The sequence below is a fragment of the Gymnogyps californianus genome, chromosome 21, assembly GCF_018139145.2.
Source record: "Gymnogyps californianus isolate 813 chromosome 21, ASM1813914v2, whole genome shotgun sequence".
In the NCBI taxonomy this organism is placed as follows: Eukaryota; Metazoa; Chordata; class Aves; order Accipitriformes; family Cathartidae; genus Gymnogyps; species Gymnogyps californianus.
The window spans coordinates 6236879-6248864 of record NC_059491.1 but is presented as its reverse complement, the minus strand read 5'-3'; the positions used below and the strand labels follow the sequence as shown (position 1 = coordinate 6248864).

The 11986-nt window shown below is 49.1% G+C and overlaps 1 protein-coding gene across 1 annotated transcript; it reads left to right on the top strand.

Moving 5' to 3' along the window:
• The first annotated feature begins 12 nt into the window (after positions 1–12).
• MTHFR (methylenetetrahydrofolate reductase) lies at positions 13–11050 on the top strand. Its single transcript, XM_050909449.1, has 12 exons — positions 13–53; positions 2674–2925; positions 4028–4266; positions 4576–4686; positions 4865–5058; positions 5536–5786; positions 6571–6705; positions 7018–7198; positions 7592–7774; positions 9207–9308; positions 9548–9667; positions 10189–11050. Exons 2-12 carry the CDS (start codon positions 2684–2686, stop codon positions 10384–10386), a joined length of 1956 nt encoding a protein of 651 aa, XP_050765406.1. The 5' UTR covers positions 13–53; positions 2674–2683; the 3' UTR covers positions 10387–11050.
• The last annotated feature ends 936 nt before the right edge of the window (positions 11051–11986 follow it).

Here is an 11986-nt window from a genome sequence, read left to right as displayed (position 1 = left end):
AGCGCCGCGGGATGCGGCCGCCCGCGATATGCAGCGCCTAGCACCGCCGGCAGGTGAGCGGGGCCCTGGGAAGGGGGGCCCGATCCCTGCCCCCGCGGCGGGCCGAGCCGCGATGCCGGGCCAGGCTGCCGCTGCGCCGCGGCCCGGTCTGCCCGCCGGCTGCTTCGGGCCGAGCCGCGCTCCCAGCGGGTTCAGCTGAGGTGAAGGAACGATCAGGGTGCAACTTGTTCCCCCCCTGGCCCCGAGCCCGGCTGCGACGCAGGGACCCCCCGGCAGCAGGGACACCCCCCCCCCCCCCGGCGCTGCTGGCGCCCCTTCTGCCCCGGCAGCCCACGGGGGTGCCGGGCTCCCCTCCGGCCCTTTCCCACGGGCCTTTCCGTGGCCGTGCCGCTGCCGCATCAGCCGCCCTGCTGGCATGGCGGTAGATCCAGCCGCGGGCCCCTCGTCTGCCCCGTAGGGCTGTCAGCCCGATACCGTGGCCCAGGACAAGTCCCCTGCAGGCGTGCATGCCCCATGTGGAGTGTACGTCTACGCAGCCGAGTTTAGCTTGGGTGGTAGAACTAAGCTTAGGAGGATGCAGACCTCCACACTGCGTGTGTGGGTGTCAGCTCAGGCCTGGAAGCAGAAAAATAACCTACAGCGAAGCAAACAGGCATCACCAGCATCACATCAACACAACAGGCACATCCATGCTGATCCGCATCAATGTGCTGGGACACACATCTTTGCTCTGAGCTCTGCAGCGTGGTAGAGACAGAGGAGCAGGAGTGCTGACCCAGTGGAGCTGATGGGTGTTTAAGGTTGTCTTATTTTGCAACTGTTTTTGTTGTTTAGAAAGTCTTTTTTCTCTTTGCAATAACTGCAAGCTTCTGCCAGCAAATCTGTGATGCATCTGATGGTAAGTGCTCCAAATGCTGCCTGTAGACAAAATTTAAGTGGGGCATTTCTCCTGTCTTTGTGGTTCTAGATTGCCAGTAAGGTAAGGACCTTTCCTCAACAGCAAGTCTCATCCTGTAGACACATTAATACATGAACCTTTCCCTTGTGATGGGTGTCAAATCTCAAGTGGGAAAACAGAGGTCCTTTGATTTGCCTACAGTGCTGTGGCATGCTTGCTAGAAGTGAGATTTTGTGCCGCTAGCTTGATCAACATATGCTTTGGGATAATTCTCCCAGATTAGTGCCACGTGGACGTCAGGCAAAGTCCTATTGAGAGAGCTTGGTCAGGGCTGTTACTGTGCACCAAGTTGCTTTTGCTTCACTTGTCAATAGGTCTGTGGTGCTGATTTTTACCATGGCGCACTATGTTGGTACACAAGAGATTTAAGACTCCCAGTTGCTCTTGGCAGCAGAAGGCCTGTGCTCCTTTCTGGTATCTCCTGCCAGCTGGAGAGGTCCCCAGGTGGTAAAAGTAGACTTTCTCCCAAAGGGGTTTTCTTGATTGGCAACCAGTGTAAACAGTAGAAGATGAGTTCAAAGTCTTCTTGCGTGACCTAAACCCACAGAGCTTATGATAAGGACAAAGTGCACACTAGCTCACGCAACCATTTCCTCCAAAACAGGCTCCAATATTACGTAATGCTTGGGCAGCTTGCTGCTTCCCAGTGACAATTTTAAGTTTTGGCAGGTACATAAGCAAATAATGCGGATCCAAATTTTATGGCAGCTCTTCTCTAATTATCTGTAATCACTACCTAATTTTAAAGGCATAGGGTGAAACACTTCTGGGAGCTAAGTGGAATTGGGCATCCTAGACCCACTTGTACCACTGACTTGCAGTGCCGTTTTCCTTTTTGTGAAGCCGAGCAAGCACAGCTCATCATGTTGCAAGGCAGGGAGAAGGGGATGGTCTCTGCTGACCTTGTTTCCAAGCAGCCACAATTGGCAAGGAAAGAAACATGAACAGCGTATCTGGTAAAGGAAAGAGCCGAGTGTGTGCAGTGGTATTGGCGCAGGGCACAGTTGTCTGCGGAGATGGTGTGTCTTGTGGAAGAAGGCTAACTGTTAGAAATGCAACTGTGTGATGCCAGCAAAGACAAAACAAAGGATGGTAGTTTTGGGGATGGCCTGATCGGAGGGGATTCTTCACTTTTTTTTTTGACACAGGAATAGTTTGTGCATTCTTGTGTACCCGCCCCACTAGCACTTGCTCTCCTACCTACACTGTAAAGAAGCACTGCTTTTTGGGAACAAACAGAATGGGAACTCTGAAGATGGATACAGTCCAAGAACCAGCTACCATAGAAAAAAAAAAAATCTGCTGGCATGTCCAGCCCAAGGCCACAAGATCAAAGAGGCCCTCACCTAATGCACATGGGTATCGTGGCTTGCTAAGCTGTAGTCAGGGCAAAAGTGATGTTGACCTGACTCTTTTGAGAGCCAAATTTGACCCAGCAGGAACAGACGAGCTGCATCAAAGTGGCATGAAGCCATCTGCTGGGTTATTTCTCTCAACACTATCTAAACACACGCTTTTTATTGTGTTTTCACCAGATCCCCCACTACAGCTTATAGCGAGGGCTGGCAAAAGGGACTCCTTGATGATGATTAATTTTGGATCTTGGCATAGGCTTCCTTTTCATCATCTGCTGTCCACCCCAGCAGTAACAGCTCCTTGCTGAGATCTGTGTCCTGTCTTGTACCCACTGTGCTCCTTGTGTTCCCCTCCTCCAGAGAGCTCACCATGGTCAATGAGACCCAGCATACCTGCAGTGCCAGTTCCAGCTCCAAGTCTGATGGTGGCAGCAGTAGCGGGAGCGAGAGCTCCAAGGACAGCTCACGCTGCTCCACCCCTGTCCTCGATGCTGACCGTCACGAGCGACTGCGGGAGAAGATGCGTCGACGGCAGGACTCTGGAGACAAGTGGTTCTCCTTAGAGTTCTTCCCTCCACGCACAGCCAATGCTGCTGTCAATCTCATCTCCAGGTGAGGGCTGCAGGGTGGGAGAGGGGAGAGATGAAGTGTCTTTGGAGGAGGGCTGGGAAATAGCTAATGAGGCAGGCTCTGCCCCATGCTCTGTCTCCCCTTCCAGGTGATGAAGCAGGTAATGGGGCTGTGCTTTCCTGCTGAGGAGGGTAATGGACACCAGGTAACTTGTCTTCCTTGGAGGCCCTGAAGAGTTAAGTGTCATGGTGGGGTTACTGAGGGGGCCAGACTGTTTCCCCTCTCCCATGCTCTGTGAAGATAGAGCAACCTCACTGTCATGCTCTGGGGCTGAAGCAGAGTGCTGGGGGACAACAGAGCAGAAAAGTACCTATTAAAAGCAGAGAACGTTAAGTGATGGACAGTGTGCCCTAGTCTCTGGAACAGAGACTCCCACTTGTTTTTAGAATCATCCAGCCACTATGGTTTGTGCCTCTATTACTGAGGACTACAGTTTTAGCCTCCGAGATAGATATCCCCAGAGCTAAAGGTTATCCTGGAGCCTAGTGGGGAGCCCCGGGAGCCACCATGTACTCACCTGGAGGAGAAGAGGGAGTTTCATAACTCTTTTTGTAACTTCTGTATGCCAGTGCCAGGTTTACTTTAAACAGAAGGGCCTTTTCCAACCCAGAGCAGGAGAGAGACAAGTTGGGGGAGTCTTTGTTTCTTCTGTTAGGCACACTTGGGAACACAACAGAGATCTGGTCCATCTTTTTGTATTTGTGGCCTCTACAGCTAAAGCTGGGAACAGGGGGTTGCAGCATAGTCTCCCATCTCAAAAGGAATGGGACTTGCATTGCTGTCTATCAGAAGACATATCAGTCTAATAGAGCATGCTGGGAGGAAGTTTATTCTACAGAGAACACTTAAGTTGCCTCTTCTTCAAAGAGATTGTAAGCTGCTCCTCATACAGCCTTAAAGGATGACTTTCCCCATTTACATTGGCCACTTGCTAAACTCCTAGTTCAACACTTTTCTTGGTCTCTCCTGCTGCTGTCATCCAAGCTCGCTCTGCCTGCTGGCATTCCAGCAGTGAGCAAGATATCCCAGGCAAAGAGAGGGGAGTTGGCTACATGGTAGGCTAACACAGCTCTAAAATCCACAGGTTTGACCGCATGGGAGCAGGTGGTCCACTCTTCATTGATGTGACGTGGCACCCTGCAGGGGACCCAGGATCTGACAAGGAAACCTCTTCCATGATTATTGCCAACACTGCAGTCAACTACTGTGGCCTGGAGACCATCCTGCACATGACATGCTGCAATCAGACCAAGGATGACATCACAGGGCATCTGCAGAAGGCCAAGCGGCTTGGGTTGAAGAACATCATGGCATTGCGTGGAGGTGAATCCTTTTGTCCTATAATGTGTAGGGCTGAGGTTGTATTGCTGTTGTGTTGAATTCCAGGGTAAAAATGGAGAAATAAGATTTAGAGGCTCCTTCTGCTACAGGAATTCAATCTTGAGACTGCATTTCACCTGATCCCTTTGTTAGCAGTCTCTCCAGCACAAGGGTAGATAAAAGCAGTCCATGGGTAAAACTGCAAACTTGGAAGTTTCATCTTGTCTTCCTTTTGATAGCAGGAGGTTTTTACAGCACTAGCAGATCTGAGTCCAGCAAACGGAGAGAGATGTAGATTTGTTCTCTTTTCAGATCCTGTCGGTGAGGAATGGGAGGAAGAAGTAGATGGCTTCAACTATGCTGTTGACCTGGTTAAGCACATTCGCAATGAATTTGATGATTACTTTGACATCTGTGTGGCAGGTAAATGTCTTTCATTGCAGAGTGTGGGGTAGGGTCTGAGATAGGGAAATCAGCTCAGCAGTCCCTCTCTGGACCTGGGCTGTAGTGACAGCACAATCAGATTGGCTACTTTCTAATTTCTAGCATGTTGTCCTGACCACCACGGTTTCACTTTTTTTTTCCCCCCTTCCCCCCAAAGGCTACCCCAAGGGTCATCCTGAAGCAGAGAGCTATGAGGCAGACCTGAGGCATCTGAAGGAGAAAGTCCTTGCTGGGGCAGACTTCATCATTACACAGCTTTTCTTCCGATCAGAAACCTTTCTCAAGTTCATGAAGGACTGTCAAGCCATTGGCATCACCTGCCCCATTATTCCTGGCATCTTCCCCATACAGGTGAAATCCAGTAATTCTGGTTCAGGGAGGGAATAAGGATGCAGGATGTTAGGTGTTTGTGGGTCATGCCTGAGAGAGGTCTGTAAATATCCTCCACAAAATTTCTGGGAAGTGAGAGTGCTAAATATGTGATAAATCTGTAGATGGTTTGCCAAATTAAACTCCTAGGCATGTAATAACAAGCTTAAAAGGTTTTCTGTGCCCATATGGCAAAAAGGGATATAAAGGACAATGGTCCACCAGTCCTAAGGTGTTAGTCATCACTGTCAGCATGCTGGGCTCAGGCAAAGAAATGGGAAGAAATCACCTAGTGACATGACCAGGACTGCGTTACCATCCTAGAGATGGGGCCTAGGAGTAGAATCCAGGAGCCCCAATTCTAAATCTTCTGCCACAAAATCGAGATCAAGTACCTGTGTTACTGGGATGTCAGAAAAGGGCCTTGGAAAAATGAAAATCCCCTGCATCCTCACCCAGGGTTACCACTCCCTGCGCCAGCTGGTGAAGCTCTCCAAGCTGGAAGTGCCTCAAGAAATCAAAGATGTGATTGAACCCATCAAGGACAATGATGCGGCTATCCGGAACTATGGGGTGGAGCTGGCAGTGTCCATGTGCCGGGAGCTGTTGGATAGTGGCATGGTACATGGGCTCCATTTTTACACCCTCAATCGGGAAGTGGCTACTACTGAAGTCCTTAAGCGCCTGGGCATATGGAAGGAGGACCCCAGGTGAGCAGAACAGGCTGGCTTCTGTTAGCTCCTCTTTCACATCCATCCATCCCATCTACTGAAGGCTCAAGCAATGGATGGGTTGGCACCTCTCCTCTGCTGCCCTTTTTTTTTTTTTTTTTTTTTTTCTTAGCACCTTTCTGCATTTAGAAGTTCACCCTTCCTGCAGGTCTCTGACAAAAGCTGGGAGGAATAGAGGGGACAGCTGAAGGAGGAATTTGTTTTAGCCAAGTGGCTCTAAAGTAGCCTGTTCTTAAAGTAGCCTGTTCTGGAACTTTAAAAACCTAAACTCTTAGAGCTGCCACTTGGAAGAAACATGGTTTTTGAGGTCTGCCACAACCCCTCTTACAGGCTAGGTGCTATGTAAGCTCCCACTGTGGATTTCTAGGGTTCTCTGCAGTTGATAAAGGGCATGTGGACTTCTCTCCGAGTCCACAGGCTTCAGCATAGACAAGAGGAAGCAAAGGAAAATGGATAGCTGTATTTTCTTCTTGTTAAAAATAGCTTCACACAGTGCTTTTCCCTTACTTCATCCAATTTCAGCTGTCAGTCCTGTACTTAACCATTTAATAGACACCTACCGAGCATCCTGTGAGGGAACTGAGTGGGAAAAGATTTTCCATAAAGGAAGAACAGTTTTCTGTCCTACTTCTTGACAAATAGAACTCTTCTCAGCCCCTGTTACTTGCTCTCCCCAGAGGCAAACTTCTCCAGGGGAAGGGCTTCCAGCCTCTAGTGGAAAGTCAACAGAGGAACTGTGTTAACATCTGCTCTTCCCATGCAGGCGGCCTCTGCCCTGGGCAGTCAGTGCTCACCCCAAGAGAAGAGTTGAAGATGTTCGGCCAATCTTCTGGGCCTCTAGGCCAAAGAGTTACATCTATCGAACTCAAGAATGGGACGATTTCCCCAATGGCCGATGGTAAGCTGTCAGCCTGCAATGGCAGTGAGGTAGAGGTGTGGTACGAAAGCCTGCTCCATAGTTGGTCTCTGTTGTTAGTGGGTGTCCTGAGCATGCTTTGGGCTTGACAGAGCAGGTGGCAGCTTAACAAAGTGGTCCCCAGTTGCTTGGATTTGAATGAGGTGAGGAGAACGGCACCAAGATGTTGAAGCTTTTGGTCTCCAGGTGGATTTTGTTGAATGCGTTCTCTTCCTGGGTGGCTGTCTTCCTGCATCACCAAATCAGCTCATCTTCCTCAGTGGCCTGTTAATCCTGTGTCTGCTCCCCTTACAGGGGTAACTCCTCCTCTCCAGCCTTTGGGGAACTGAAGGACTATTACCTCTTCTACCTGAAGAGCAAGTCTCCCCGGGAGGAGCTCCTGAAGATGTGGGGAGAAGAGCTGACTGGTGAGGAAAGCGTCTTTGAGGTGTTCACGTGTTACATCACTGGAGAACCCAACAAGAACGGGCACAAGGTGAGTGACAGCCCAGGAAGGGATGGTCAGTGTGGCACAGACAATAGTGCGTATTTCCTCTTGCTCCTGGTACCACATTGTTCTTCTAAACAAGAATTGGCACTTCCCTATTCAAAAGGACTTGCTGAGATAGTGGCTGAAGGGAATCCAACAGCCAGAGCTAGGGCTCAACATAAAAGGAAAGCTGCTACAATATGACAGGACCAGTACCGACAGACTTCAGCAGTCATTCTTAGAGTTGAAGATATCCTGCCCCTTGAACCAAACCTGGGAATTCTGTCCTGAAGTAGGTGTGTTTGAGACCATTAGGGCACTTCTGAATTCCTTCAACATCCAGATGTTAACGAAAGAGTTGTTACATCCATTGTGAGCCATCCTTTCTCCTCACGGTAGGTTACGTGTATGCCTTGGAACGATGACCCTCTTGCTACTGAAACCAATCTTCTGAAGGAGCAGCTGGAGAAGGTTAACAGACGAGGAATCCTGACCATCAACTCCCAGCCAAACATCAATGGCAAACCATCCACAGACCCCATTGTAGGCTGGGGGCCCAGTGGGGGTTATGTCTTCCAGAAGGTACTGCACTATTCTGGGCTAGGCAGCAAAGAGTTATGACCCAGTTTGGTCTCTGCTAGGTAGGGAGGTCCTAGGCTTTCACCCAGATAATCCTTCTGCCTGCTCCTTATCTTAATGCCTTCTTGCTGAGATGAGGCAAAGCTCCTTTGGTGTCGTAAGAGATAGACTATGTCATCTCTATGGCTTACTTCATAGCTGTTTTCCCCCACCTCTAAACGTGTATTGAACATCTATAGAGTTTCTTGGTTTTACTCTCAGCAAGTAATTATTGGTAACTTCTTTCTAGAGCAGGGCTATGAAGTTTCAGATACAGATACATGCCATTCAGTGATACAGGAAGCACCCATGTATTTCATAAAATGGGAATCAATGAGGTAGTATCTCTACCATCCATCTTCTCAGGGTAATTTTTAAATGCCCAATTATTACTGTATCTGCCCTTCTCTAAGGCAGAGTTCTCCACCAATTGCCCCCAACCCACAGCACTACTGCTGCGCTGTTCAGACAGCTGCCAGGTTCCTTCTCTGGCCTGCAAGCAGGCCTTATCTCCCAGGCCTGCCTCCTACTGTCATGCATTTTCAGGCCCTAGAGCCTTGCCACTAATGGCTGTGATAGGAATCTCCCATCAAGGTAAATGCCAAGCAAGTGGCTCATACTAGGAAACAAAGCAGCCTTGTTCAAAGGGATCCAAACCGCTAAAGCCATGAGACCAGCAGATGGCAAATGCAGTTATGTTTTCAAAGGAAAAAATTCCCCTGAGGTGAGGGGAAATCCATCATCTCACACAATAGCCAGGAAACGGGGGGAGGGGAAGCAGTTGTTGGGAGCAGCCAAGCACAGAGCAGCGGTAGATGGAGCAAGTACAGAATTAGGTTGTATAAGCACACAGGGAGAATTGTGAACAAAAGATGAGGACAGGGAATGGTAGGGTGCTTAGGAGAGCCCAGCTGAGACCCCTGACTTCTGCTCCTGACAGACTGGGCTGCCTTGGCAGGACACTGCTGTTCACAGGGTACCATGTAGAACAGAGGTCAAGCTCAGGCCTCTTCCAAGCACTCTGTCTGGCACAGGCTGCTTCCCCGGCACAGCAGTTGTGGTTATGCCCTCTGGAGCTTATTCCAGCCTGCCTGCTTATGTGGATGAAAATTAGGAAGATTGTAGCTTTCCTGAGCTGGCTGCTCCTGGGCTGTTACCTCTGCTCTCCCTAATTTTTTATTTCCTCCCCCGCCAGCTCCCTTAGTAATTTGCTCTGCCCTTTGCTCAAGCATCCTCTGTAGTACATGTTTCTGGGAATGGACATACAAGTCTTAAGCTGCCTGGTTTCCAAGCAGCCCAGACTGTACAGCTGTTCTCTTGGTTGCCTCTATGCGTCCCAGCCCTGCCGTGAGTAAAGGCTCTTACTCTTTTTGCCCTTCCCCATCCCGCCCTGTAGGCATACCTAGAGTTCTTCACCTCCAGTGAGATCGTCACGGCACTGCTCAAAGTGCTGAAGAAGTACGAGTTGCGAGTGAACTACCACATTGTCAATGTCAAGGTAGGCTGTTGTTTACAGGACACTTTCCTTTCACCACCTTGGGAGAGAGGCAAATATCAAAGATTCAGATATCACTATGAACAAAGTGGGACGTGAAGGGAAGGGAAAGTGAAGCAAGTCAGCTGTGATGCGCAGCAGCTGTCCGATCTCTTAACAAGGAGAGGGTAAATGCACTTGTTCCAACTCACTCAATCCCTCCTCCAGCAGTTGCTTCAGAAAGGTTTTCCTTCCTTTGGCAGGGCCAGAATATCACCAATGCTCCAGATCTGCAACCCAATGCTGTCACCTGGGGCATCTTCCCAGGCAGAGAGATCATCCAGCCCACTGTAGTGGATCCTGTAAGCTTCCTCTCCTGGAAGGTGAGTCCTCCCTCCTGCTGGATACATTGCTGTGATGCCCTGGAAGTTCAGAGTGTCTGGTTTGTTTTTAGTCTGTGACACTTCTCACAATTGAGTACTGTTGTGGTATTAGCTTGCAGAGGTCCAGATATTGTTCCTCCTGCTCCCTCAGTGTAAGGAGAACTTTGCTCCGGCAAGAGCTCTTCACAGACACCTAGCGCCCAGTACCAGGAGGCTTGGGAGCTACCACTGTCACTGTACCGGGCCCCAGAGCTCTGGGCAGTAGCTCTCCCTCCCCTCTTACACGCACAGGGGCAGTATTGAGCCATTTTACTGCAAACGTGTCTCCTTTCAGCTCTGGGCACTTCCCACTGACTGGAAAGCATGAGGGTCCTTGCTCACTCTTGCAATTTTTACTAAGGAACGAGCTGCAGGCTGGCCAGGCATGTGTGACACTGGTTGTCCTAAATGAAGTAATATGCAAATGCAGCTCTAACATGTGCATTACACCACTGCCAACATTTTTTTTTTTTCCTTGGCAGGATGAGGCCTTTGCACTGTGGATCGAGCAATGGGCCAAGCTCTATGAAGAGGAGTCACCCTCTCGCATGATCATCCAGTACATCCATGACAACTACTACTTGGTCAACCTGGTGGACAATGACTTCCCACTTGAAAACTGCCTCTGGCAGGTTGTGGATGATACTTTTGAGCTGCTGAACTCTCCGACTCAGCAGTGAAAATTCCTGTTCTAATCCCTTACTTCCTCCTTCTGTCCACTGACTGCAGGGGGAGGAAAAGCAGCTCTTGTGCTGATGGTGGACCACACACTCCTAAACCCAGTGACCAGGCTAGCTCTCTGATCTACCCACACTACATGCTCTATCCCCAACACAAAGGCTCCCTGACCCCTTCTCACTGAACAACAGCCAGAACTACCTGAACCTCTGAGCTGAGGCTCTAGACTGAGCTTGAAGGCCAGCTCTGCAGGATAAAGAGGTGCTAATCATGGCTATGTTGATTACAGTAACAGGAGAACTCTTGTGCATCAATGTGATAAAACTCAATGGGATTCTGGTAACTTTCTCATGCCAGAAATGCTGCCTTGGGGGCAGAAACACTCCTGTCAGCAGTGCCTATGCAAGGAGACTATTTCAGCAGTTACCAACCCTGAAAAGAAGCTCAAATTGCTTTTACATTGCACTAAGATGTATTTCTTCACAACTGATCATATCAGGCTCTTTTGCACTCACTCCAGAAGAAGGTTCAAATTTTCTCCCTAACTTTTCTCCTTTTATTGTATTTCCTGTTTTCTTTTTAATAGGAATATGTGAATTCCACTTCTGGATGAGACTGAGTAAGAATCACACTATTTCTTACATTAAGTACAATAAAATACACAAATACAAATGTCCTTTGTACTAGGCCATACTCTTGTAAGTAGCAAAGACTCATGTTGTTTGCAAACTAATCAGCCTGGCACAAGAGAAAATTTTAAGAAAACCAATTGTTTATGGGGTAGTTCTGCCTTCACTTTCAACACATGCCCTAAGTAAAGTATGGACAAAGCTCCATGGTAGAGCAGAGAAAGCTTAAATCCTAGAATTTACCAAAAGCAACCAGCTACAACCTTTGGCTCAGTTCTGCAAGGTTACAGGAGTTGTAGTGGTCCTTTTCCAGTGCCTGTAGAGAAAGCCTATCTTTTCTTAACAGCCTTAGGCCCCACAGCATTGAGCAGCTATGGAGGCTGCTTTGTGTACTTAACAATCCTGCAAAGCTACCACAGGCTAGGAAAACAAGACCTCGGGGCAGTTCCCAGTGGAATTTCGAGATCCCTGCCACACTGTGAGCATCTCTTTCAAACATGCAAGGAAGAAAAGCCTTTTCCAGATTCTTCAGACCCTCTCATTACAGCTGTCTGAGACTGGGCTCATATATCCAGGGTAATTACAGGGCATCAATCACAGAAGCAAGTAATGGGAAGGTTGGGGGTCAGACACGCCTGTCTTGCCTCAGCAAAGCTTTTGGTGCTCAGCTGTTCCCAGCAGGTTTCTTCATCCCTAGCCTATTCAGCACAGAAAGGAACCAGCAGGAAGCAGTCAAAAGGTTGGCCACCCACTGAAAGGCTTAATGAAGAGCTGATGGACCTAGACAGGGGGAGGAGGTGGGAGCCATGTGGGAATCCCCCCCAGGGGAAGAGCCAAATCTAAAAATAAAGACCTGTGTTCACACCTACCGAGGACAGTCCAGACTTTGGAATCAACAGGATGTAGCGTTTGCACAGGCAGACTCCTGCTCATCTCTTTAAGACTGACGTATTTGCTTACTCCCCTGCGTGAC